Source organism: Mesocricetus auratus, unplaced genomic scaffold (assembly GCF_017639785.1).
Source record: "Mesocricetus auratus isolate SY011 unplaced genomic scaffold, BCM_Maur_2.0 Super-Scaffold_100019, whole genome shotgun sequence".
In the NCBI taxonomy this organism is placed as follows: Eukaryota; Metazoa; Chordata; class Mammalia; order Rodentia; family Cricetidae; genus Mesocricetus; species Mesocricetus auratus.
Window position 1 is genome coordinate 198,806 of NW_024429200.1, and position 23,727 is coordinate 222,532.

At 41.1% G+C, this 23,727-nt stretch overlaps 1 protein-coding gene across 1 annotated transcript in view; it reads right to left on the reverse strand.

The window, feature by feature from the left end:
• Positions 1–23,727, reverse strand: part of Mgam (maltase-glucoamylase) — a 109,533-nt gene that overhangs the window by 82,178 nt on the left and 3,628 nt on the right. The window contains exons 3-17 of the mRNA XM_040728546.1: positions 16,532–16,649; positions 15,197–15,306; positions 14,490–14,641; positions 13,508–13,679; positions 12,542–12,641; positions 10,695–10,807; positions 9,894–10,019; positions 7,595–7,726; positions 7,269–7,385; positions 6,293–6,406; positions 5,397–5,481; positions 4,039–4,156; positions 2,502–2,673; positions 1,275–1,391; positions 6–160 (exon numbers count right to left, since the gene is read on the reverse strand). Of these exons, the coding sequence (XP_040584480.1) occupies positions 6–160; positions 1,275–1,391; positions 2,502–2,673; positions 4,039–4,156; positions 5,397–5,481; positions 6,293–6,406; positions 7,269–7,385; positions 7,595–7,726; positions 9,894–10,019; positions 10,695–10,807; positions 12,542–12,641; positions 13,508–13,679; positions 14,490–14,641; positions 15,197–15,306; positions 16,532–16,649 (1,901 nt within the window). The remainder of the gene's footprint in view (positions 1–5; positions 161–1,274; positions 1,392–2,501; positions 2,674–4,038; positions 4,157–5,396; positions 5,482–6,292; positions 6,407–7,268; positions 7,386–7,594; positions 7,727–9,893; positions 10,020–10,694; positions 10,808–12,541; positions 12,642–13,507; positions 13,680–14,489; positions 14,642–15,196; positions 15,307–16,531; positions 16,650–23,727) is intronic.

The following is a 23,727-nucleotide window of genomic DNA, read 5'->3' on the forward strand; positions in this document are numbered from 1 at the left end:
CTTACTCGTGCAGAAGGGGCCTAGCCACAGTGTCCCCCCGGCTGTGGGCACGGTATAAAAGGGTGTAGAGGTAAGGCAGCAGAGTGTATCGGATGTTGAGGTAGTGCCTAGACGAATTCAACAGCAAGGAATCTGCTCCGAAAGAGGCAGGATCCTGGTCCTAAGGGAAAGAAAATGTGCAGTTGTGTCTTGACTATGGGAAAGCTGTGCACACCCAGAAGGATCTCAGGCGCCATGCAGCATAGCCCACGTGATCTGGGGGCCTCGGTTGCACATTGCCTCGGAGTAGCACAGCTGGAGGTTAGAACCATGGCATCGGTAAGGTGTCATTGCAACTTACAACTCACCCTGCCTCATTCACACGTTACAACTGCCCTGTGGAGAGGCTATCTTAAATGATTTTGAAACGTTTACCCATCTTCGTTTTCATTACGAAAACAAGCTAAGCAGGCAGAGTGCACAGAATTTTATAAACCTCTTAGAGCCCCATCATTTCTACTTTTATTTCACGATTTCTGAGATTTCACGTTTGTTTTAATGGTGTGATGGCCATTATCAGCTTCCTGGTGTCTAACCTGCTCCACAGCATTTCCCTCCAGCTGCCTTGGGAAGGGAAAGCTTCCTGCTTGCTGCTGCTGCAAGACCCCTTCAAGTGCTCTCCAGAGCAAGGCATCTATCTGTCTGCACTAGGAATTTTTTAAGACAGGTTTGCTAGGTAGGCAAGTGTTTAACGCCCGGTCCTCCTGCCTCCACCTCCCAAATAGCTAAGATTACAGGGCTGTGTCACCACACCCAGGGCTAGGGTTACAGCCAGGCTGTGCCACCACATCCATGTAGAAACTTGAATTCTGAACCCTTTGCTTAAATGTTGAGCTGGACATCGTAATAGAGCTGACTCTTAACGTCCTTATTTACATGTGCGTCTCCAGAATCTGAACCCAAGGAAGCCATCCACACAAAAATGAGCAGCCACTGTGTGTGTGTGTGTGTGTGTGTGTGTGTGTGTGTGTGTGTGTGGAGAGAGACAGAGACAGAGACAGAGAGACAGAGACAGAGAGACAGAGACAGAGACATCGGGACATTTTATGATGAACAGATCAACAGGTCCTCATTAATGGCAAGTGGGGCCCAAATCAGCATACATGAAATATATTATATCACGAAACTGGCTCAGCAGATTTCATGGGAGGAACACAAACACATGAGGATTAAGCGTCATAAGAGAGCTGGGGACAGTCCCAATGCACACCCAGTGCACTTCCCAGCTGACTTACCTTGTAGCCTTGGCCGTTGTGATTCCGGGAAAATGGATAAAACGCCCCCAGCTGCATCCACCGCCTGCAGAGCTCCTCAGATGTGTTCGAGGCAAAGCCGCAGATATCGGCCCCGACCTGTAACAACGCGTGTGGACAGCACGCCGATCACAGCCTGCCCCCTTCTGTTGCTTTGTCCCAGCGACTCCCTTACTGAACTTTGTTCAAACAATCTTTTACCCAGAAGGCAACTGTGGTGTGGTCAGAATCGGCACCCAGCCTGTGCTCACGCCTCTGCTAGACGACTCCTTTCCTGCCGCAGCCTTTTCGTTTTGTTGAACGGAGCCTGAGCGCCATAACCTCTTGTGGACGGTAGCTAGCCGGCAGTGCCGGTAATACCTTCCTAAAGCCCAACTCTGATCACGCCACTCACTTCATCAAGCCTCCACAGCTTCCTCTCTCTCCTATCAACCCTTTAAATCTGCCCCCTCAGACAGCCCCCTGCTCCAGTTCTCCACGCTGGTCTTAGGGGCTCGTCTCTCTCACCCCTTCACCCTCCCTCTGCTTGTGTTTATTCCAAGGTCTTAGAACGAGCTTCTCCCCTCGTTAGCCAGTTTCCACAGCTCAACTTAAGCACCATCGTTTCTGCGGAGTCGTTTGGCTTCCTCCCCTGACTCCCTCTGTCCCTTATAATATCAAATCAATAAAGATTTTTTCTCAGAATCCCTCATAACAATTAATATGTACAGCCCTATGGGGTTTTATCTATAATTATGCTATAATTTGTGCTATAATTATGTTTTCACTTGAATGTCTCCATATTTTGTTACTGTATGCCATTCATACTCAAATTAGCACCTTGAACAAAGTAAGAGCTCGGTGAATGTGTCTGTTGAATTTGACTAAGCAATGAAATCCTATCCAGTGCTGCAGGTCTGTTTCTTCATCTGGGGAGCCAGTTGCATAGGTGCGTTCCATGTATGCATGCATCTGATGTCGACAGACTAGAGAATTGACGCACTTTCTCTAAGTTGCACATTAAGAATATTTCAGGGGCTATCAGGATTGCACTTTCTGTTTACCCCAGGCAGTTCAGACAATGATGCTAGGGTATCAGAGCCACAGTGACGGTGATGGAGAATGGACATGAAAGCTCTGAGCCATGACCGACTTTATAGTACGAAAACTTATCAGAAGGAAACTTCATGGGGATTAAGTGTCGTAAGAGCGCTTGGGACAGGGACTCACCATTGGGATGCCAAAAAGGTTGAACTCAAGCATGCCTGGAATAGACCACTGAAGGTCCTCCCAGGTGGCGGTGTTGTCTCCTAACCAGTGGGCTGCAAACTTGCCAGACCCCGCAAAGGTGGAGCGTGTGAGGATGAAACTCCGGTTGCCTGGGAATGTAGTCTTCACAGCTCTGGGGAGGGACAGATATGTAGGGGTCAGTGGGGAGCCCATCTGGTCTCTGAGCAACAAAAGCAAGAATATGGAAAACAGGCGTCTCATTCCACTCCACTCCTTTCCTCCAAAAGGAGTTAGAAGCAGTCTGTACCACAGCATGCACTCATATTTTACTTACCTTTGCTTTACACATACTACCAGCCTCTTAATTTCCAACAATTCCAAAAGCAGCCTTGGAAAGGTTAAAAACTAGGGGCATATGAATTTCAGAAAACAAAAGTGAAACTTGACATAGTAAACATATGTTCGCCTTTGTGTCACAAAAAAAGTGGACTTGTCAACATGACTTTTGAAAGTTTTGTGTAGAAAAACACATTGATAATAATTTTATGAGAAAAAACGTTTTAAAACTAAATATAAAAGTATGTATTTTTGAAACTAAGTATATTAAAGAGTTTTAAGTTAAAGGTCTTCCTGTGTACACACAAATAAAAAGTTTTCCAGGTCTGGATTTGAAACTCAATCATACAGCACTTGCCTAGCAAGTAAAGCCCTGGATTCATTTCCAGAACCAAAGAAAACAATCATTTACAGTAGAGCTTTTACATTTCTCTCGAAATGGCTAAAATTACACCTGTTATTTTGTTCATCAGTGAATGTGCTCTTGGTCTAGTTTCCTGCTGTCACTCTTACAGCAAGAACAAATTATTATTTTCATCACTAAAGAATTTAATTTGCTACGAAGGTAAACAGAACACAACAGAAGTCTGCTAGGTCCAACCTAAAACTCCAATACCCATGGATATCTACAAGTTACTTAATTCTCTATGTACTTTATTTTTATACTATGAGAAAGATAAAATGTAAAAGGAGAAGGGATTAAATTTTACTTCATAGTGCTTTAGATACTTTTTCTTGGGTAAGTTTCTTAACAGCTTTCTTCTGATTTTCTATTCATTCATTTACTCGTTTGTTATTTTATTTTATATATTCTGCAAATACTTACTAAATTTCCTATTCTCTGCATGCCAATTTCTTTATTCACTCAGTAATGATGACCATATTTTTTAATACTTGTGTCATCCTGTCCACGTTGGGTGTATACACACTAAGTGCAGGTGCCAGAGAAGACCAGAAGAGGGCATCTGATTCCCCAAAACTGTAGTTACAGGCAATTGTGAGCCACCCAACGTGGGTGCTGGGAACCAAATTCAGGTCCCCTAGGAGAGTACTACATCTTCTTAACGTCTAAGCCATCTGCCAGGGCCCCCCAAGTTTACTTTTTATTTTGACTTTTAACAAATACTATATATGAGTCACTAAGCCTTTCTCTCAGATCCATAATTTGATCACGTATACATTTATAACAATGATGACTCACTCTGCTGTGGCAATGGCCATGGAGTAGCCATACAGATTGTGGACATCATACTGCTTGCCCCAGTGCTGAACTGCATCCATGCAGAGAGTCTTAGAGAACAAGTGCCCATCCAGGATCTCTGCAATGACAACAACAATATGGCCAATCATGGAAAACTTTACGTGCTAATTTCTTATCTCTTAACTTCCACACAACCTTCAAAGACAGCTGCACTGGGCAGGCATTTAATGTAGCCATTCCGAAAACAAACATGCTGTGTTCTTATCATCAGAAAACCATGTAGTTAACCGTAGCTTTTCTGATATAAAAATATACCATGTCACCCACACAGTCCTGTTTCTCAGAGACAGGGAGGAGAATCTAGTTCAGCCAAAATTTCTATCTGACTTGTTCAAACCAATATTAAGTGGCTCAAAATAAGAAACGTTGGATGAAAGTGTGATTTAATAATTTCTGACACCTTTTCCCCCCTCTTGGTCATACATTGTATAGAGTGATTTCTGGTCTTAGTTTCATTCATACATTCTCTGCTCCTACCATACCACCGTGGTTCCCAGGGAAATAAACTGTGTATTCGATTTATTAAAATAGCTTCTTGATAATTTTTTTTACTTCTGACCTATTTTTTAAATTCATCCTGCATGTTTATGCCAGATTAATGCTTCTAAAACCAGTCGACAATCCCACACCCCTCTAAAAAAAACTATGAATAGCTTCTTTCATGGAAAGAATTAAGTAAGAACTGTTTGGCCTCCCATAAAATCCCTTCAACATTTGATTTTCGCATACTTCTGCCTCAAGTTTGCCTTTAGACGGAAGTGACCTTGAGTGTTGTAATTCTAGGATTTTGTTCCTTTCTTAATGAAGATGCGATTTTCTTCTTGGCTCTGTGTCTTTCTTCAAACAACAATTGATACTGTGGTTCCATAACCATATTCCAAGAGGCTGGGGTTCATTTGATCATATGATTCATGCCCATCCATCAAGCTGAGGTCGGCACCAGATGTATCCATCCCTCACCTGAAGGCCAAGATGACCCATCTGGCTTCTCTTGTAAGCTCTAGCCTGAGAAGTTCACCTTGAGGAGTGGCACTAACTAATCACGAGCCTCTGCATCATACGTGTTTTGGAATTTCCCCTACAACAGCATGGACTGGGCTTAGGACTAGATTACCCACTATGAGAATTTATGCCTCTTCAGAGAACCATGGACCGTATACTCAGTTTCCTTCCTAGTTTTCTTTTCCCTGTGAACACTGTGTGCAGACTCACTTATCCAATGATTCATGTCTATCCTTGTAAATTTAAAATTTCTCATACATCTTGACACATCAATCAGATTGACCACAATGACTTACTTGGTGTGAATGGGGGATAATTGAGGTCGTTTGTGGGGCATCCTGAAACGGAGCCATCAACAAAATTGGAGACTTCGTTCATATCCTACCAGACAGAGAACAAAATCTATTAAGAAAAGCAGCATGCCATGTTTATATACCAGTGGTAATTTTTTTTGTTTCTGAGGAATCAGATAAATTACTCCTGATATTTCTTTTTAAAAAGTGTTCCATAGGTATGATAGAAATATATGTTCTCGTCTTCTCTACTCACTAAAAATTTCACAGAGTAAATTCTTAGAATAGCTTCAAAATGATGCACGTCTATGATCACTAAAAGTAAACAATTCCCAAATTCATTAACCAAAAAGTTTCAGTTTATTTTGTCATATTATAGAATTATATGCCTAAATATCCTACATACAGGTACATAGATAAATATACGTGTATATGTAGAGAAGAGAGACAGTATATCTATACAGCAGAGATGTGAAAACTGAAGGCCCGGAAGAGTGGATAGCAAAATAGTAATTGTAGATTACTATTATCTTTTTAGATGGCTGTATTATCTGAATTTTCTATGGTTCTTCTACAAATAGAAAAAACTGCAACTCTAGGCCTAAATTTCATTCAACATCAGCTGTGTTACATTCATATTCATTTGACATTTACAAGACATTGCTCTTTAACATAGTTAGAAGTTACTTTGTACCTGGGTTCTTTGGTTCTGATGAATCTGTCATCGTCTAAATAAAAGGGCCTCAAGTTGACAATTGAATAAATTGTGTATATTTTATGACAATATAAGGAATATGTGATACTTGCTTTCATTTTCTTTCTATACTTCATGGCTCAAAGACATGACCAGAGATAATAACACTGTGAAAGTCTGTATGAATAAAAGTGTTACAACTCACAATCCAAATTCCATCAAACTCCACTGTATTGTGGAAACGCTCGATTTCATCTGCCCACCAAATAGCACAGTTGGGATTGGTGTAATCAGGAAACACAGTTGTTCCAGGCCAGACCTGTGGGGGGACAAAAAGGGAGAACACTGATAATAACTTAAATGAATGCAAAATGTGCAAGGAACTTTATGTAAGAATTCCTAACATGATCATGGAGAGCCAGAAGTAGAAGCCACAAGTCTTCTTGATGTAGAGTAAGTCACTTAGAATGTGGGGACTCAATCACTCTCAATTGAAATGAAAAGCCATCTGAGAAAATTAATTTTAAAAATGTTGATTGTCTGCTTAAATGAGTAAATCCAATGATAAAAGCATTGTCTAATTTGCTAGTCTTCAACTCTGGTTCACATTTTCATCTTGCTTCTTCTTGAAAATGGAAACATGTTCCGTGTGAATTTCAATCGACCCATTACAATCTGTAGATTCTAACATTACTCTCTTTTCTCTACTCTTTATCTAATTCCCTCAGACTCTATATTCTGAAGGGTTATTGTGGATATTAAAATTAAGCAGAAGATAATGTGTTCGTAAAAAGCAAGACAATAGAAGATTTCAGTAAAAAAGCAGTAAGTATATCATTTGTTGACAAAAAAAAGCTGAGCCAAGAATGGCATGGCCCATTTCGACTGGATCTCCCCAGGAGGGAGTGACCAGTGCCAGTTTCCAAGCAGTGTTAATGGAGCAATGTGAGAATCAGGGGTGCAGTGGCAAGAGGAAACAGGGTAAAGAAATGGACACTCAGTGAGTGAGTTGCCACTGAACGGGCTAGGAAAGGTGTGTCCTAGTTGGAGTAGACAGTAAGCAATTGGGTATGGCCTCAGCATGTCCAAGTCCTTTGAAGATGTACTAGACAACCACGTGCTTTTCCACACACACTCACAACCCAGCCAGAGCTAGAGCCACGGTTTCTCCATTAAATTACCTCTCCAACGAGTGGGTTCATGCCATCAGAGCTATTCACCCAGATATTCATTGACGAACCTCTAATATATGGGTCATAGGGATCACTTGGGAGAGAGTTGTTGGAAATGGCCGGATCCTAAGAAAAAGGAAAACACCATGAAACAAAATTTACTTTAAGCTAAAAGCTGAACTTCAATAAAATCTTCAATAATATATTCACATTCAAATGTATCTACTAAAGGCATTAAAGTATTTTCATTTCATTGGAGGTCAGGTGGAGAGAAGGGTACATAATGAAAAGGATGAGCAACCATATGATTTCAGAGGAAAGGGGAAAGCACATACCAAAATGATAATAAGTTTCTGCCCATTGTTGTGTAACTCCTTAGCAAACTCCGGGAAGTCTTTAAACTTCACTGAGTCATAAGTGAAATCCTTCCTCTGGTCCATATAATCAATATCAGCATGCTGAACATCCTGTAAAGAATACAAGCATCCACAATTTAGCACATGTGAATTTCCCTTCCAAAGAGAATCAACAAATTATCACCTTTAGTATTCAAGATGAAAACCAACTCCTGTTCTGGAATCTAACTGCAGTGTTACTGGTTATCCAAATATATCTTTTCCCCCAGAGAAATGTGAAAAACAAAAGCACTCATTATCTTCCTGAGGCTCAACCCCACCCCTACAATCAGATTAACTGGACTGCATAATTTATGACAAATCACGGGGACTATCAAAATAAAACTCACTCTATGCTAATAACTATTTTTGTTATCTCTACCACAATTTGCCTGTGTTTATTCTTTCCTAGTTTTATATGAAAATAGTGGCACCAGAACAAAGTTGATACTGTGCCTGTGTCCAGGAAATGAAGAGGTGGAAAGAGCAAGATTATTCTAGATATTTAAGAAAAATGTTTCCCTTCCTATGTCTTCTTGACACCTCATTTTCCATTACAGCCCCCAATATAATAGAAATGTTCAAAATTAGCAGAAACTCCACGCAGAAAACATCTGAGTACAGCATGCATGCCACGCTTCCTTCTTGAACTTGAAAGACAGGGTGAACACATGCAACTCTCAATTATTTCCAATTCCATTTCTCAGTATTTCCTTTCACATCTTGGCCGTTGTGCATGTAAACCCTATCCCCCCATTCTTCAGATTACTCAGGAAGGAAATGTCTACCTGTATGTGAGAAGATCCCCACAGAGCAGACAGCCGCAGCAGTGCTAGGGATCTGAACTGGTGACCCCGTTCCCTGGCTATTTACTACTAAATGGGACTTATATCTTAACTAGCATTAAAAATGGGATTCATCAGGAAGTCAAGAAGACACTGAACCAGGCTCCAGAGGGCATTCTCATTATCCTGATGGCTGTGTGTATTTTTCTTCACTTCGGTTCTGCCTCTGTTGTTTCTGTCTGTTATTCCCTCTCACCCCCAAGAACCGTAGTCCCTGAGGCCTAGAAGACAAGAGAGGCCAGCAGGTCTTTGGCCAAAGCAAAGACTTGAGTCACCTACCCAGATGTCTTGCACAGCTTTCATATTCTGCCTTCCCCTAGTCATTCTGCACATTTTAAATATCAACTCTTTCATGTGTTATATTTTTACGTTTCTTAAGCCCCATTTCCAAAAGCTAGTGACGTTCTATTTCAAATACAAAATGATCACAGTGTGTGAGAAGACAAATCCTGTTCACTGACTAATAAAAGCAACTGAAACACCACTGCAGAACAAATGCACTTCAGCCTGTCATCGGATTTTGTAAATCTACTTAACTATGAATTCTGTGACCAAAAAGCTAAGTGGTTATGATGACGCCACTTCCCTAATTAGCATCAGCTTCTTATCTGTATCTGTGCAACAGACAACAAAACACACACAGGTTCAGATTACTTGGTCCTGAATCAGTTCTCTCTCTCTCTCTCTCTCTCTCTCTCTCTCTCTCTCTCTCTCTCTCTCTCTCTCTCTAACTCTGTTCCTCCATGTTATCTAACTCTTTGGGATCTAGAATTATCTCCTCTTCTTCAATATTCTCTCAAGTATCTGCTGAAATGTATTCGGTGGAAAGGGGTTGGGAGATTGGAAGACCTGCATTATACATTATCTGACACAAAACCTGAAAATCAAGCTTATATCAGGATCTTGGAGAACTCGTATCATTTTTATAGTCAATCTCTGCCATGATATTTTTGAGTCAAAAACAATCCAACGAAGACTATATATAAGGTAATAAACCTACATGGAGAAGCATAAACTAAAATCTGAGCTAAAGAGAGAATTAAATTAACTCAAAAGTCAGTTCTGTAAAAATGCAGTCAATACAATAAGCGTAAGAAAACTGGAACAAACAGAATGTAAGAAACAGAACTAATAGAACAACAAACAGTCAGAAACAAGGCTGACGCTTCATCTGTATTGTCAGTCAGCAAGCGCCACTTCCTACTAAAAAAGAACTACAGCTCTTTGAAAACAAATGATCGACCTGACAAACTGTCTAGTGTTCCAGGTGTCTATGAGTCATCTTATTACCCAAAGGTGAAATAATCCAAAGAGGGGAAGAATGGGGGAGGCAGAGGCTGTTTCTGATCCTCCACGAATTCCTTTTTGAGGAACTACGTTCAAGAACTACTTACATAAGGGAGCTGGGCTGCCCGGTTTCTTTCCACAACTTCTCTCATATTATCTAGGCTTCCATAATCATACCGGCTGAGCTGAAACCCAAGGGCCCAGTATGAAGGCAGAGCCGGCCGCCCAATGAGCTAAAATAAATACACAAAATGAAAGTTAGTGATACTGTGTGTGTACACATGCATGTTTGCATGAGAAGGTCAGAGGTCTATGTAGGATGTCTTCCTTAATCGCTCTCTACCTTGATTTTAAAGCAAGGTCTCACCGTGAACTTGTGGCTCCATGATTAGCTCCACTGTGTAAGGGGCTGGCAAGCACCCCCCAAAGATCCTCCTGTCTCTGTCCCCCCAGCATGAGATTTCAGGTGTTCACTGCTACATGCAGCTTTCTGCAAAATTACTGGGGATCTGAACACAGGTTCTCATGCTCATGTAGCAAATCATCTTTTACCAAATTTAATTCATCTCACAACACAATATTTTTTTTAAATAAAGTCTCTCTTATGCATTGGTTTGGGGCACAAAACATATCTGATTTTCCAGTTTATTGATGCATTAATGTTATAATGTTAGTCAACTTTTATATCTCCCTTTATAGAGTAAGGGCACATTTTGATGTCTTGATATCCTCTGACATCTTTATAACATAAAAACTTTATAAAGAAATTTCCAGTCGTATATGAGGTCTGTTCTGTCTTAAATATATCATCTCAGGTGTGTCTAGCTCACACGCGTGTGATAAGCTTACATCTCTTAAATGTTTGGCACATGGGATTCCCTCAGCCACAACCATGGTTTCACGCTTACCTCTAGATACTCTTGAACAACTTGCTCGGGTGTGTTCCCCAAGAACACGTAGAAGTCCAGGATTCCCCCAATGGTGCGGTATGTGATTGCTGGGGTGGGCTGAAGTACAACCTCTTAAGAGATTAAAATAGAAGAAAATAAAAATTAGGATTTGTAACTAGAATGTCCCAACTCCTGTGTCAAGACCCAGGCTCTGGGCAAAAAGCAACCCGGCTTACAAATGAATCCAGAATTAGACACAGCAGCACAAAACTTGCTTGAGGCCAACGACCTTGGTTACTGAGCATCGTAATTACCAAACTCAGAGCCTCTCAAAATAACTCAGCTGTCACAAATGCATTGCATGGAAGCAACCCTAATCTCCTCTGAGACAACATCAGTAGGTACTGTCACGAGAATGTGACATCCCCTCCATCTGTTCTTGAGCCCATGTGTCGTCCTGACGCTTGTTCTCCTGCGCATGCCCAATTCATCTTCCCTTCCTGACACGTGTTCTCCTGCGCATGCTCGTTTCACCTTGCCCGCCGCTGGTGAAACTCTGCACCATGCCCGTTTTTCTTTGCCTTCCTGACACGTGTTCTCTGCACATGCTCATTTCACCTTGCCTGCCACTGATTAGATGGTGTGTAAGCTTCAAGTTCCAACCGTCCCTTTCAGGTACTAAACCCTGAGCACATCTGTCTGCATATTCTTTGAATATGCAAATAAACTCTATCCTTTGCTTGCTGGCTTCTTTCTGGCAGTTTAGCGTGTGAGCCCACAAACAATTAAATCTAAGAGGGTAAAAGAAAAAAAAATCCCTCTGAACATGTTGTTCTTATTCTATCTGTCTTTGTTACTGTAAATACACAGCCCAGGTAGGCACTCTGGAGTACTAAACACAGTGAAGAAGACTAAATAAAGCAGGTCAGAGACTATATTGGAAACGCCAAACCCCATTAAGCTCCAATCGCCCTTCTCAGAAATTGCCTCCTAGCCTTGTTCTGACTCGGGATAGAAGGCCTCAGAGTCTTCTGAATGCCCTCTTCTGTCACATAGGACTAATTCACACGGAGAACCAAGGACTTTCTAGCTTTCCCAGTAAGGCTCAACCAATTCATTTTTGTGATTCCTTTTAAAACACCCTAAAACTGTGTTCTTTTTGCTGTTCTTGGGCTGTTTATATTCTAGAATGATTTCTGGATCTCCTAGATTGCCTATCAAGAACAAAACAAAAACTGTGGTGAAGAATTAGATCATTCTTGCTTACTTAATCCTTAAATTATTGCAAATTGATACATCTATAAAAGAGCATGAAATTAATTATGGGAAAAAGACTTATGCAGACCTTCGGATGTTAAATCAATGCTTACCCTCAATATCTATACTCATCTTGTGCAGACATGAAAGACTGTGTGAACCACATCTTTGAATACTGACCTAATCCAATGATAATCAATTAGGAGGGTAAGGTTCAATATCCCACGCCTACCAGCAACCCTGGGAGATGTTGATTTCCATCCCTGGGGTAACTGTACTGGAACTGCCAGTCAAGATCGCTAAATGTAGGACTAAGAAGGAGTTACACTCTATAGGTAGAACTTGTCTCACAGTAGATCAAGGAAAGAGTTATCCTAACTCAGTGACAGCAAATATTCCAAAGGAGGCCACCAGTTTCAAGAGTTGAGAAGTCAGGAGAGAATCCTTTGCACATAGATCCCATGGGTAAACACGTAAGGATGTAACAGCTAGAGAAGAAGGCCAGCCATGCTTTAAACATTGTGAAAGGAATTCACTCCTTTAACTGTAGTGCTGTAAAGGGGGCTGTGATACATTCTGTGCTTGGTTGTTTAGGAATATTCCTTTACCCATGGCATTGCTGTTCATCAGAAACACCCCAAAGGATAATCCACTGTTATCTTCAAGGCACAGGAAGAATGTCTGAACACCATACAAGTTATGCCCATCCTGTAGGAAGACAATTTAAAAAAACATTTACAATTAGTCTAAAGATCGGATCATGGTCAATGAAGATGCCAATGAATCATATGAGTTCAAGTATCTGTTTAGGGACTGTTAGCAAGTGAGTTAGGGCTTTCTCAAATAATGTACTGACTCTGACCATTCACCTAGCATGTATATGGAGATCTTGACTTTTGTTAAAATGTGGAAGGATATGAATTCTGAAACTATTGCTTGTAGAATCTCCCTTCTCAAAAAGGCCTGCCTGATACTAATTTAACCTTATCTACAAGTGCTCAATTGAGTTTTAATGTAAATCGGCATCCATATGGAGCTTTAAGGGTTTGAAAGTCCACACTACCCACGGTTGGCGCTCCAGATGAGGTCACCATGACTAGCTGCTCCCCATAAGCTGTTCTCTCAGCCCATTTTCTCATTTGTCTTAGGGATATTTGGGAAGCATGTGTTTAAGTGAGACAGATTAGGGATAAGATGTTGTCTCTGCTGCCTGAAAAACCAATGGGAAATTTATTGAGCATGGTCTATGTGACAGTTATCCTTCTAGATACATTACATGTGTCAGCCATTTAATACCGCCTATGAGTGTGTGAACCCCACTTTAAGTTTCCTGCAACACTGACTGAGCTAGCTAAGCACCTTACTTTATCCTCATTTTATATGTGAGGAACATTTTATAGGTGAGGAAGACCCAGGTGGGTAAGAACTCGCCGAGGATGGCATAACTGATAAGTAGAAGATCTAAAAAGCAAAACCAAGTAGTATCACTCCAGATTCTCACTGTAAACCACAATGTCACGTGGCCCTGAACATTAAGGTTGTGACAGTCATAGGAAAGGGACCTGGAAGATTACCTTATTAGGGACTGTGTCCCTGGAAAACAAGGACCAGGTCTTCCAATTCATGTCATGCCTGTACCGCTGGTGCACATGTTCACCCAGGCCATATACGTTAGCACTTGGGAGGCGGGTTGAGAGTTGCAGGAACTGGTCAGAGAAGATGAGAGGCCCGATGCTTGAGTCAAACCTAGACACAGGAGAGAGAGAGGAAGAAGTAAATTGACATGGGGTGTCTGCTTAGACAAGGGCCCTTGACAGACTTCCGGCTCCACAGTCCCTCTGCAAGTTTTCCTCCGACATTTTCCCATAGAAGCAAAACATCTCTAGGCCAGTTACCATTGCAGTGCATCCCTTGTGTCTGTTCCTTAGACACCTCACTGAGTGACCAATGCACAGCACTTAAATGGTTATAGACATTTAATAGATCTTTATTGGTGCTCATGAGATTAGAGAGATGGGAGAAAGGAAAAAGAAAAAAGTTCCAACATAAGGAAGTAAAAAGAAGTAAGAATTCACACATATACTCACACACACTCACACACACACACATACACACACACTCACACACACACTCATGAGGTCACCATCACTAGCTGCTCCCCATAAGCTGCTTTCTCAGCCCATTTTCCCATTTACCATAGGGATATTTGGGTAGCATGTGTTTAAGCGAGACAGAGTAGGGATAAGATGTTGTCTCTGCTGCTCACACTCACATACACACTCATGCACACATTCTCACACACACTCACACATATACTCACACTCTCAAACACACACACAGTCACATACACACTCACTCACACACTCATACACACTCACACATGTACCCACACTCACACATACTAACACACTCACACATACTCACACTCTCACACACACTCACACATACTCACACACTCACACACATGTTTGGAGCACAGTAAAGTCAGCAACTTACAAACCTCCCCTTATCATTGTCTTCCTACTCCCACCCCCATGATAAGTTCCCAAAACTCACAGAACACGGTTGTTGCTTTTTCTGGTGACTCTGATGCTAAATGGCTGTTTGAAGACCTCAACTTGGTAGTTCAAGGAAGAAGCAGCGTTCCCACTGAAGGGTTGCACATGCTCGTGAGGCACTTCATACCTGCCCTTGGTTTGGTCAGTCAGCTGCACAGGGAGATGAATAGGAACAAAGTCCAGATGAAAACTTACCTATCAGTCAAAACTACCAGTGGCCTTTCCAACACCAGGGCTTCCTACGCAGGTGGTCCTAGAAACTGGACAGTGACCAAACTGGCATTGTGTCTAAAGAAATGTGCCGATACATTGCCAGCTTCAGATGTTTGTCTGTTGAGTACACATTAGTCTTTAGGTGGAGATACACTGTGATTCTGAAGACTCTTTCTAGAAAACTCAAAGCTGTGGTATCATTTTGATCCCATCTACAATTCCCATGGTATCTAGGATGAATGAATGGAAGCTGAAAGCTCATTGGTCAACTCTGCATGTATTGAGGGAGTTATCACATAGCAAGAAGGCTATCAAAGACCTTGACAAACAACTGCCACACAGCTATAACAAGGAAAGACACTCTCTTTAGAAAAATGGTCTTCCTTGCAGAAAGTGCAGCTGTGAGGGATAAGAGTCCCTTTAAAAGATCAAACACGTGTGCGCGCGTGTGCGTGTACACACACACACACACACACACACACACACTACAACCTTGAAGTGGAAGCGATTCGATGTCTGGTACTCCGCTGTGAGCAGGATGTTTTCAATTTCACTTCCAAACGGGGGTGCAGAGGGCAAGTTTTTCAACTGAGCTGTGAATCCTAACGTGTAGAAGAGAAAAGGCTTTTGTGATTGGTTCTGTAAATTTTCCAATAGTGGCCACATAAAATTATACTCTGGGTCAAAGGAACAATGTAGATACATATCCCGTCATATGCACATCTCATCTTGGACTGTTAAAACTGTATCCAAAACTATGCAGCCCTTTTTTTAAGATCTGAGTGAAAACACAGCCCCAAAGGACTAACTCTCATGCTACCTGATCATCAGTCATCCTGGGTAAATCAAACACTTTATGCTCTCATTGATTATCCTTAATCAGTTACATTCTCAGCACATTACAGAGCATCTTATACACTGAAGTCATGCCCTGTGTTAAGCAGCAAGTAAAGAGAGACTTGAGACCTTGAAGAGTCCCACCCCTTCTTTACACTAGGAGCCTTCCCACGGTGGTACCCACTGTCATCCTCACTCCAGAATGCTCATCATGATGCTCTTTGCTTGGGGGTAAGAATACTAGCCCACGAAGACTGGCGTTAACTAGGTAACTTCTGAAGCGTGCTTATAAAATTACAACTGTTTCAATTTCATAAAAGTGACACCAGAATAAGTGCCTTAAAGATTATTATTTTCATATTCCACACTTTGAGAATAATACACATGGGAGCCAAAATGGTCATGATAATTATATAAAGTCATGAAGTGGCATAAAAGTGAAGACAGACCTCTGCATGCATTCTGAGGTTATATAGCTTAGGGTTTTTGTTGGGCTCCTAACAGCAGGAGTGGGGACATCTCTGACTCTTTTGCCTGATCTTGGGACCCTTTTTCTCCTACTGAGTTGCCTTGTCCAGCTTTGATACAAGTATGCCTAATTTTATTTTAACTTGTTATGCTAAGTTCAGTTAATATCACTGGTAGGCCTGCTCTTTTTCAGAAGGGAAATGGAGTAGCAATGGATCTAGAGGAGAGGAGGGAGAGGATATACTGTATAAGAGAAGGATAAAGAAAAAGAAAGTGAATAAATCTTTTTATACAAAAAAGAAAGAAAATACATCTATCTTTGTATTTAAAAAAAGCCAGAAACAGAACACAGTCTCTGAATTCCTAAGGTAGAAGATGATTACTGCTTGATGCTAAAATAGGATCCAATCACTGATAATAGCTGTGCCCACCTCTGTCACATACATATTGTGACAACAGAGCAGTACTCTATGTGCTATTACAGGTGTCCCTTAGTATGGAACCAAGCCTCCATCAGCCTACCTGCATTTGAAAACACAGGATCGCTCTCCATTTGGTAGCCATGATCCTTAGAATAGTAGCAAGGAACATTTATGGCTCCCTGGGGAGCCCAGCAGCAGCCACGCTGATCACACGTGTTCTGAAATAGAGATTAGACTATTAACTCCAACGAGTTCATTACATTTTAGGAAGTAAAAATTAGTTCATTTGAGATTGTAATATCAACAGTTTCCTTTTACAAATGAGACCTGACACCAGCTTCTACAGTTTTCCTTGTCAGCACCCTTCTTATTAAATGGTGTAGGGAATACAATGTATGTTCCCCACATATAAACCATTAAATATCTTCTAAAACTCTAAAGTTGTATCACCATTATTCCGAATTTATAAGTGGATCCTCATGTATATTGTATTTGAATTAGAAAATGATAGATAGAGACTCTCTTCAGATGATATCAAATCAATACTGATCTGATTTTATTTATTATTTATCATATGTGCAGCATGGGGGTGTCAGCATTTGTTTAGGATCCCTGTTTAGAAACTAAATATACTCAGGACAGCAAATTCAGCAGCAGAATGTAAGGTGTACACTCAGGACAGATCACGTCTAAGGGTATCCCTAGGTCTATCTTGTTGGAACTTTTGGAAGGACTAGGTAGAAAGACCATACCATTTTTTTAAAGGATTGAGGAAGAATTTTTAAGTGTATACATTATACATCTGTATATGTAATGCACACATGTGATATATATACATATACATATATATGTGTATATATATATATATATATATATCATCTCAACTATCCCCCAAAACAGAAAGTAGCCTTTCCTTGACAAATCAAATAGAGTATAGTTTTACCTTAAGGAAGATACCTGCCTACTACCACAATTGATATCTGAGTTAAATGAAAACTAAAATGAATACATTCTCTTTCTTTGTGCATCTAATTTTGGAGATGCAACCAAAATAAACATTAAAGAATGCAAAGGAATCTCTCCTTGTATGTGTGGGTTTGGGGCTAGTGTCTTACAACTAATAGGAAACAGTGGGGTGGTACTCCCTAGATTAGATCACAGACAGAAGGCAGCTTGGTCTCACTCGTTCTCTTTCCATTTCTCTGTTGGAGCACCTAGCACAGAAAAATCAAGCTGTTATAGCATGGAAGTGACCACATGGTGAAGAACTCAAGGCAGGGTTCTCAGTACAACAACTCCACAGAGAGGACATTGTTTCCTCATGGAAACAATCCACATGGGTAAGCAAAAAGATCTCAGAAGACTATTAGACGTGGTTTCTGGGGAATCTCAAAGATGGAGTTACCCAACCGAACCCAACCAGCCAGATTTTCAATAGAGAAAACTTGGGAAAATAGGCTTGTTCCAGTAAGCCATTATCTGTTGGGATAATTTGTTACATAGCAATAGATGACAAATACATCCTGTCACCTGTCCCACTGCATTACAAATATGGAACTCAAAGTCCACAGAATAAAGGGTTAGAGATGTGAAATCCTGCCAGGGCTTCTTAACAATTGAGAAATCAAAGTCAAAAACCGTTCATTTCTTTTTTTCTATGTTCTGAGTATCGCTATACATGTGTTAATGAAAATATGTCACTGTCTTGCAGATGACAAATAAAAAAATGGTGTGATATATGACTAACTACATTTAACGGAATACTGATTTTTATACTGATAGCCAACACAAGTTAAGTATCCCTTATCCGAAAGGCTTAGAACAAGAACAAGAAATGGTTTGAATTTCAGATTCCTTTTCAGACATTCGGATCATTTGGATTTACATGATAACTTTTAGAGACTAGAACCCTCTAAACACAGAGCTCACCTGTTTTTATATATAAATGCTTTTTGGATCCTCCCCTTCCCTGTGTTTTGTTTGCAGTACTGGTGTTAAACTCAGGACCTCTTGCATGGTAGGCAAGCAATCTACCATGCAACTATACCCCGACTACTTGTAAAATATGTTTACATATTTTTCCTGTGAGACAATGTTTCATTGCATGAGGTTTTCCACTTGTAGAAGCATGTCAGTACTCAAAACCTCTTAGATTTTGGAGCATTCTGGGTCTTAGATTTCTGAAGTAGAATGTCCTATCTGTTTTGGAAAAAACATGACGTCTACACATGGCCCATCTTCCTGTGGGGGCCATTTTACTGTGATGTAAACTTTATTCGATGGTTGTGGCTTTGTTCAAAATTCACTGTGAAGAGGGAAGGACACAAGAGGAAGAGAGATGAGAATATAGTTGAGGGAGTGAGTAGGAGATGCCTCTATGAGTCCCTGTGCTTTGTACAATTAATATGCTAAAAGAGGCTGCCAATGTGATGATGTTAATAGTTGGGGCCCCTTAACAGCAGTGATAAAAAAATTGATGTCTCTGCCTTGTGAATGGGATAATGGGATTCAATGCCTTCTCCCCTCTCTCCCGGTGAGGATGTAGCAAGTGGTCCTGCAGCAGTGTGACTGTGAACTTCCCAGAATCCAGACAGAACTGTGAGAAGTAAGCTTCTGTTCTTTATAGCTTACCCAGTCTTGAGTATCCTGCTACAGCAACACAAAATCCCTTAAGACAGTAGCGTTCAGTCAAACCCAGAGACTGTGGGTTGGGTATGAAGCGGAGGGTGCACAGACACCCAGCGCTTCACCGAATAGCTACGTCATTGAGCTAAGAGGAATAGCAGCCCAAGGTACACTCAGGTCAGTGTCCTGCTGTTGTGGGCTTCGCACTGAAGATGCTCGTTGTTCCTAGAGCTAAAACAACCTGATGCTGAGGGCAAAAGCACGGACAAGTGACTCTCCATAGAGAGCACGAGAAGTGTCCCGTTGTCTAGAAAAAGCATGAGTTTTAGAAGCTAAAGTACTAATTAGGAATCCTAATTAGTCTGTATTCACAAAAACGGTCACTGGTTATCTGTCTGTGTGCGACAGCTTTGCAAAAATTAAACATAAATGAACAAAATCAAACTTGAACCAGCAAGACAGTTCCACGGGGTAAAATTGCTTTCTGCCAACCCTGTCCACCTGACTCGATCTCTAGGACTCACATGTCAGAAGGAGAGAACCAAATCTCACATGCTGTCCTCTCACCTCCACACGTGTACAGAAGCACAGGAGCACACAAACACATAACACGTAACATATAACACATAACACACGTAAACAAACACGCAATAAAAACAAATGAAAGATGAAATTAGTCTTGAAGGGTGGAAACACGTTGACTACAGGCTATTTTATAATACGTGCATCTTGAGGAAGGTTTTGAAAGTAAACATGGCCACTTTGTTTCATGCCAAGGTAACATCTGGTCGCTGAATTTTAAATTTGCCTTCTCTGCCATTCCATGATCCAGACTTTTGAGTCTCCAAATCAGACAACAAGGTATTTTCAGAGAACATTTCCCATGACCTTTGAGATCATGATTTTGAAGTTTTTAATCAGTGGGGGAAGGAGAGAGTAGGGTGAGGTAGGATGTGACTTTGGGAGGGGAATACGGGGAGATCTGAAAAGTGTGGGAGGGGAAGTAAATATAATAAAAATTATACATGTATGAAATTCACAATACTAGAGAATGCATCTTAAAAGTGTTCGTGACCAGAGAATTTAATGGTGTCTAATAATCAATGCTTAATGAATATGTTTATCTGAATGCTCAGTGACTCACTGGCTGATAAGATTTGAAACAGCAGACAAAGAAACGTGGCAGTCCTCCGGTACTGTCTAGTCGGGGTTCCTCAAAGCAGAAGCAGGCTGAGAACCCAGATAGGAGATCCACTTCTCCAGTGTGACCAGGTCCCATGTCTGAACATGACCCAACCTCAAGTCTACTTCTGGGACCTTGTAGCTCACTGCTCTTCCTAAAACCAACTAATGTCTATGTGCTGATGTTGTGTAAACCCAGAGTAATGTTTAGGTGGAGGCTCGTAATTATATCAGTAAAACATACTATCTCTTTGATAAGTCATCAAACTTGATCAATTGAACACATTGGTAAGAAACTGGAATTTGGAAAAAGACATCCTAAACCAAATTCAGAACTGATAAATACATAACAACATTTATGAATAGCAAAAGTTAGCCTTTCTAATATCATAAGGATTAGCATTTCTGTTTAAGGAAAATGCATGTCAACTGCTTCCAGACAGATCATCCATTGTGGTGATTTAGAGTATGGAAGATTGTGTCACGTGTGTAAATTTGTTCTTCCATATAATCACAAGAACTCTGACCCTGAAATATTAAAGTGTTTAAATTTACTATTTAATATCCTTTTCCTGAGCTAAATATCTGGACTTGAACTAAATATTTCTGCACTCTTCCATAAATAAAACCTTGAATGGGCTAAAAGGCTATATCAAGAAGGAAGGGAACGCTGCCCTGTTTTATGTATGGTGGGCTTGAAATTCATGTCAAGAGCTGTCTCTTAAATCTGCACATGGGTTACAAAGGTATAAGAAGCATAAACAGCCTGGAATAGGACAAAATATTTGAACTTGACCTTATATACAGACTGAACGGATACAAGTAACAGTGTTTGGTATGTGCAGGGAGCAGCTTTAAGAGAAAATGCATTCAGAAGAGACTGGGGGAGGTCCCTGGAATAATGGAAGCCCAGCGATGATGGCGGGGATGGAAACTCAGTGCTAAAGGAATATAGTCATAAATGACTCATCATAGCATTCTACTAATCTTATAGATCACTGTCTTGCTCAGCTGTCGCCAGAGAAGCCTCCTCCTTCGGCGGATGGGATTAAATGCCGAGACCCACACCTGGACAAGGTTCAGAGGATGTGGACCTTGGAACACTCTCCTCATTGCCTTGTCTCTATCAGTTCCCTCCCCTGAGGGCTCAGGGAAACTGAGGAAGAGAAGGCACAAAGAGTGTAAGAGCCAGAGCGGATGCACAACACCAAGAAAAGCAGGCCTTGTAGACACAGCAGGACCAGTGCGTATAGGAACTCACAGAGATGGTGGCAGCCTGCTCAGGGCCTGTGCAGCAGGCCTAGGCCTGATAGGGTCCCGCTGCAGAGGGGAAGTGAACCCAGTGCTCCCTGTCCCTAACCCAGAGCTATTTCCAATTGATAGCCACTCACAAAGAAATTTGTTTTCTCCAATGGAGCCTCACTGGGTATACAAACCACTCTTGAGGGCAGGCCCCATTCCCAGCGGTAGATGGCCAACATAAAAAGAACTCAGTGTCATTTTAGAGGTTCTCTGTCTCAGAATGCTTTTGTGGGGGGGCTTTTTCCCCTTGTATTTATACTACGGCTCTAGTTTTGTGCTTTTAAGAGATTTCTATGTATGTGGATGCGTATGCCTCTGTATGGTTTTTTAGCCTTCTTCTTTTGCTCTTTGTTTATTCCTGTTTGTTTGTTCTTGTTTTATCTAGTTTTGGTTATTTTTAGATGCCTATTTGCATTCTAACAAGAGAGGGAAAGGGATGGTATGGATTTGTGTTGATGGGACAGTGTGGAGGATCTGGGAGGAGTTGGGGGAAGGGAAACTATAACCAAATATATTGTATTAAAAATCTATTTTCAGTAATATATATATGTATATATATATATATAATTGAACAAAAAAGGTTAAAAATTGTAGGGAAAACAATACATTATGAAATTCTCAAAGAATAAGTAACTTTAAAAAAATAGCTGGGCGGTGGTGGCACATGCCTTTAATCCAAGCACTCAGGAGGCAGAGGCAGGCAGATCTCTGTGAGTTCAAGGCCAGGCTGGACCGACAGCCTCCAAAACAATACAGAGAAACCCTGTCTCGAAAAACAAAAAAAAAAACTCTGAGTCTAGTCTCTTCAAAAATAAATTTTAAAATAAGTATATACCATATAAATGTATATAGATGTAATCAAATCAAAAAAGAAGTAAAAACCAAAACAAATTCTAAAATTCTCCTAAAAGGACTCAGGGTTGTCTCTAGTCCTAGACACAGATATCCACTGCCCTCCCCATTAGGAAGAAGAAAGAAGGCCTGGTGTGATAGCACACACATTTAATCTGAGCGCCTGGAAGGCAGAGGCAGCTGGATCTCTGTGAGTTCCAGGCCAGCCTGTTTTGGTGCAGCCAGGGCTACACAGAGAAATTCTGTCTCAAAAAAACCAAAATAATAATAATAATAAATAACAATAATAAGATTAATAAAATAAGTAGTAAGAAACGGGGTACTGTGGAGACGACTGAGTGGTTAAAGTCTTTATGCTTTCGCGGAGGACTCAGTGGTCCAGTCCCCAGCATCCACACCCGACAGCTAACAACCATCTTTGACTCTAGGTCCAGGGGCTCCAGAGCTGTCTTCGGATCTCTCAGGGAATCAGGCACGCACACAGTGCACGCTCCTAATATGCAGCAGAAACACTATACACATAAAATAAATCTTAGAAACACATTTTTAAAGAGAACAAGGAAACAGTTGTATCTACAACCAGAAATAGTCTTCAGACATGTTTCCGATGTTAGTTTTCCTATTATTCTGAGACGGGAGTGGTAAAATGAAATAGCAATGGCCTTAGCAACAGGAACTTGCGCTCTCGTCACCCCTTCCAGCCACCTCTGTGTGACCCTTTAACATACAAACAGTACACCCAGCCCCCCTCAGCCATAACAGTGCACAGGTCACACAGCAACTGTAACACATAAGCTCAGATACATCTTCCATGAGAAAACAGACCATTTAAAGTGGCAGAATCTACCCCGCCCCCGCCACTGGGCAAAAGAGAAGCAGGACAACAGATGAATATAAAGATCGCATAGTTATTCAGAGGGGCAAATAACTGATGGCCCCTTCCTGAACTCCACCTTGACTGGAAAGAATTACAACAAAGTATTAAGACAGCAGGATGCAGACATTTGAAGTACAGCGAAACCCTGTAGCAAGATGAAATGCTATAAGGGTAACATAGTTAAGAAACAGTTTGCCTCAGGGAGCTGCCTAGTGACTGGTTTCCTAGAACCCTGTGGCACTAGCAAATTCTTTGATTTGAATCAACTTTCTGCAAACCCAGTGCAATAAAAAAAATATATATATATCGCTTCGGTAAAGCGCATCTAGACCATAGCTGTCTACGCCACGGCAAAGCACATACATCCGAATGGTCTTCAGGCATCAAGCTCAGACTTACCGTGAAGTCTTAGCAGTCTTCCCTGGACACCCTTCCTTTCTTTGTGCTACATGGACAGT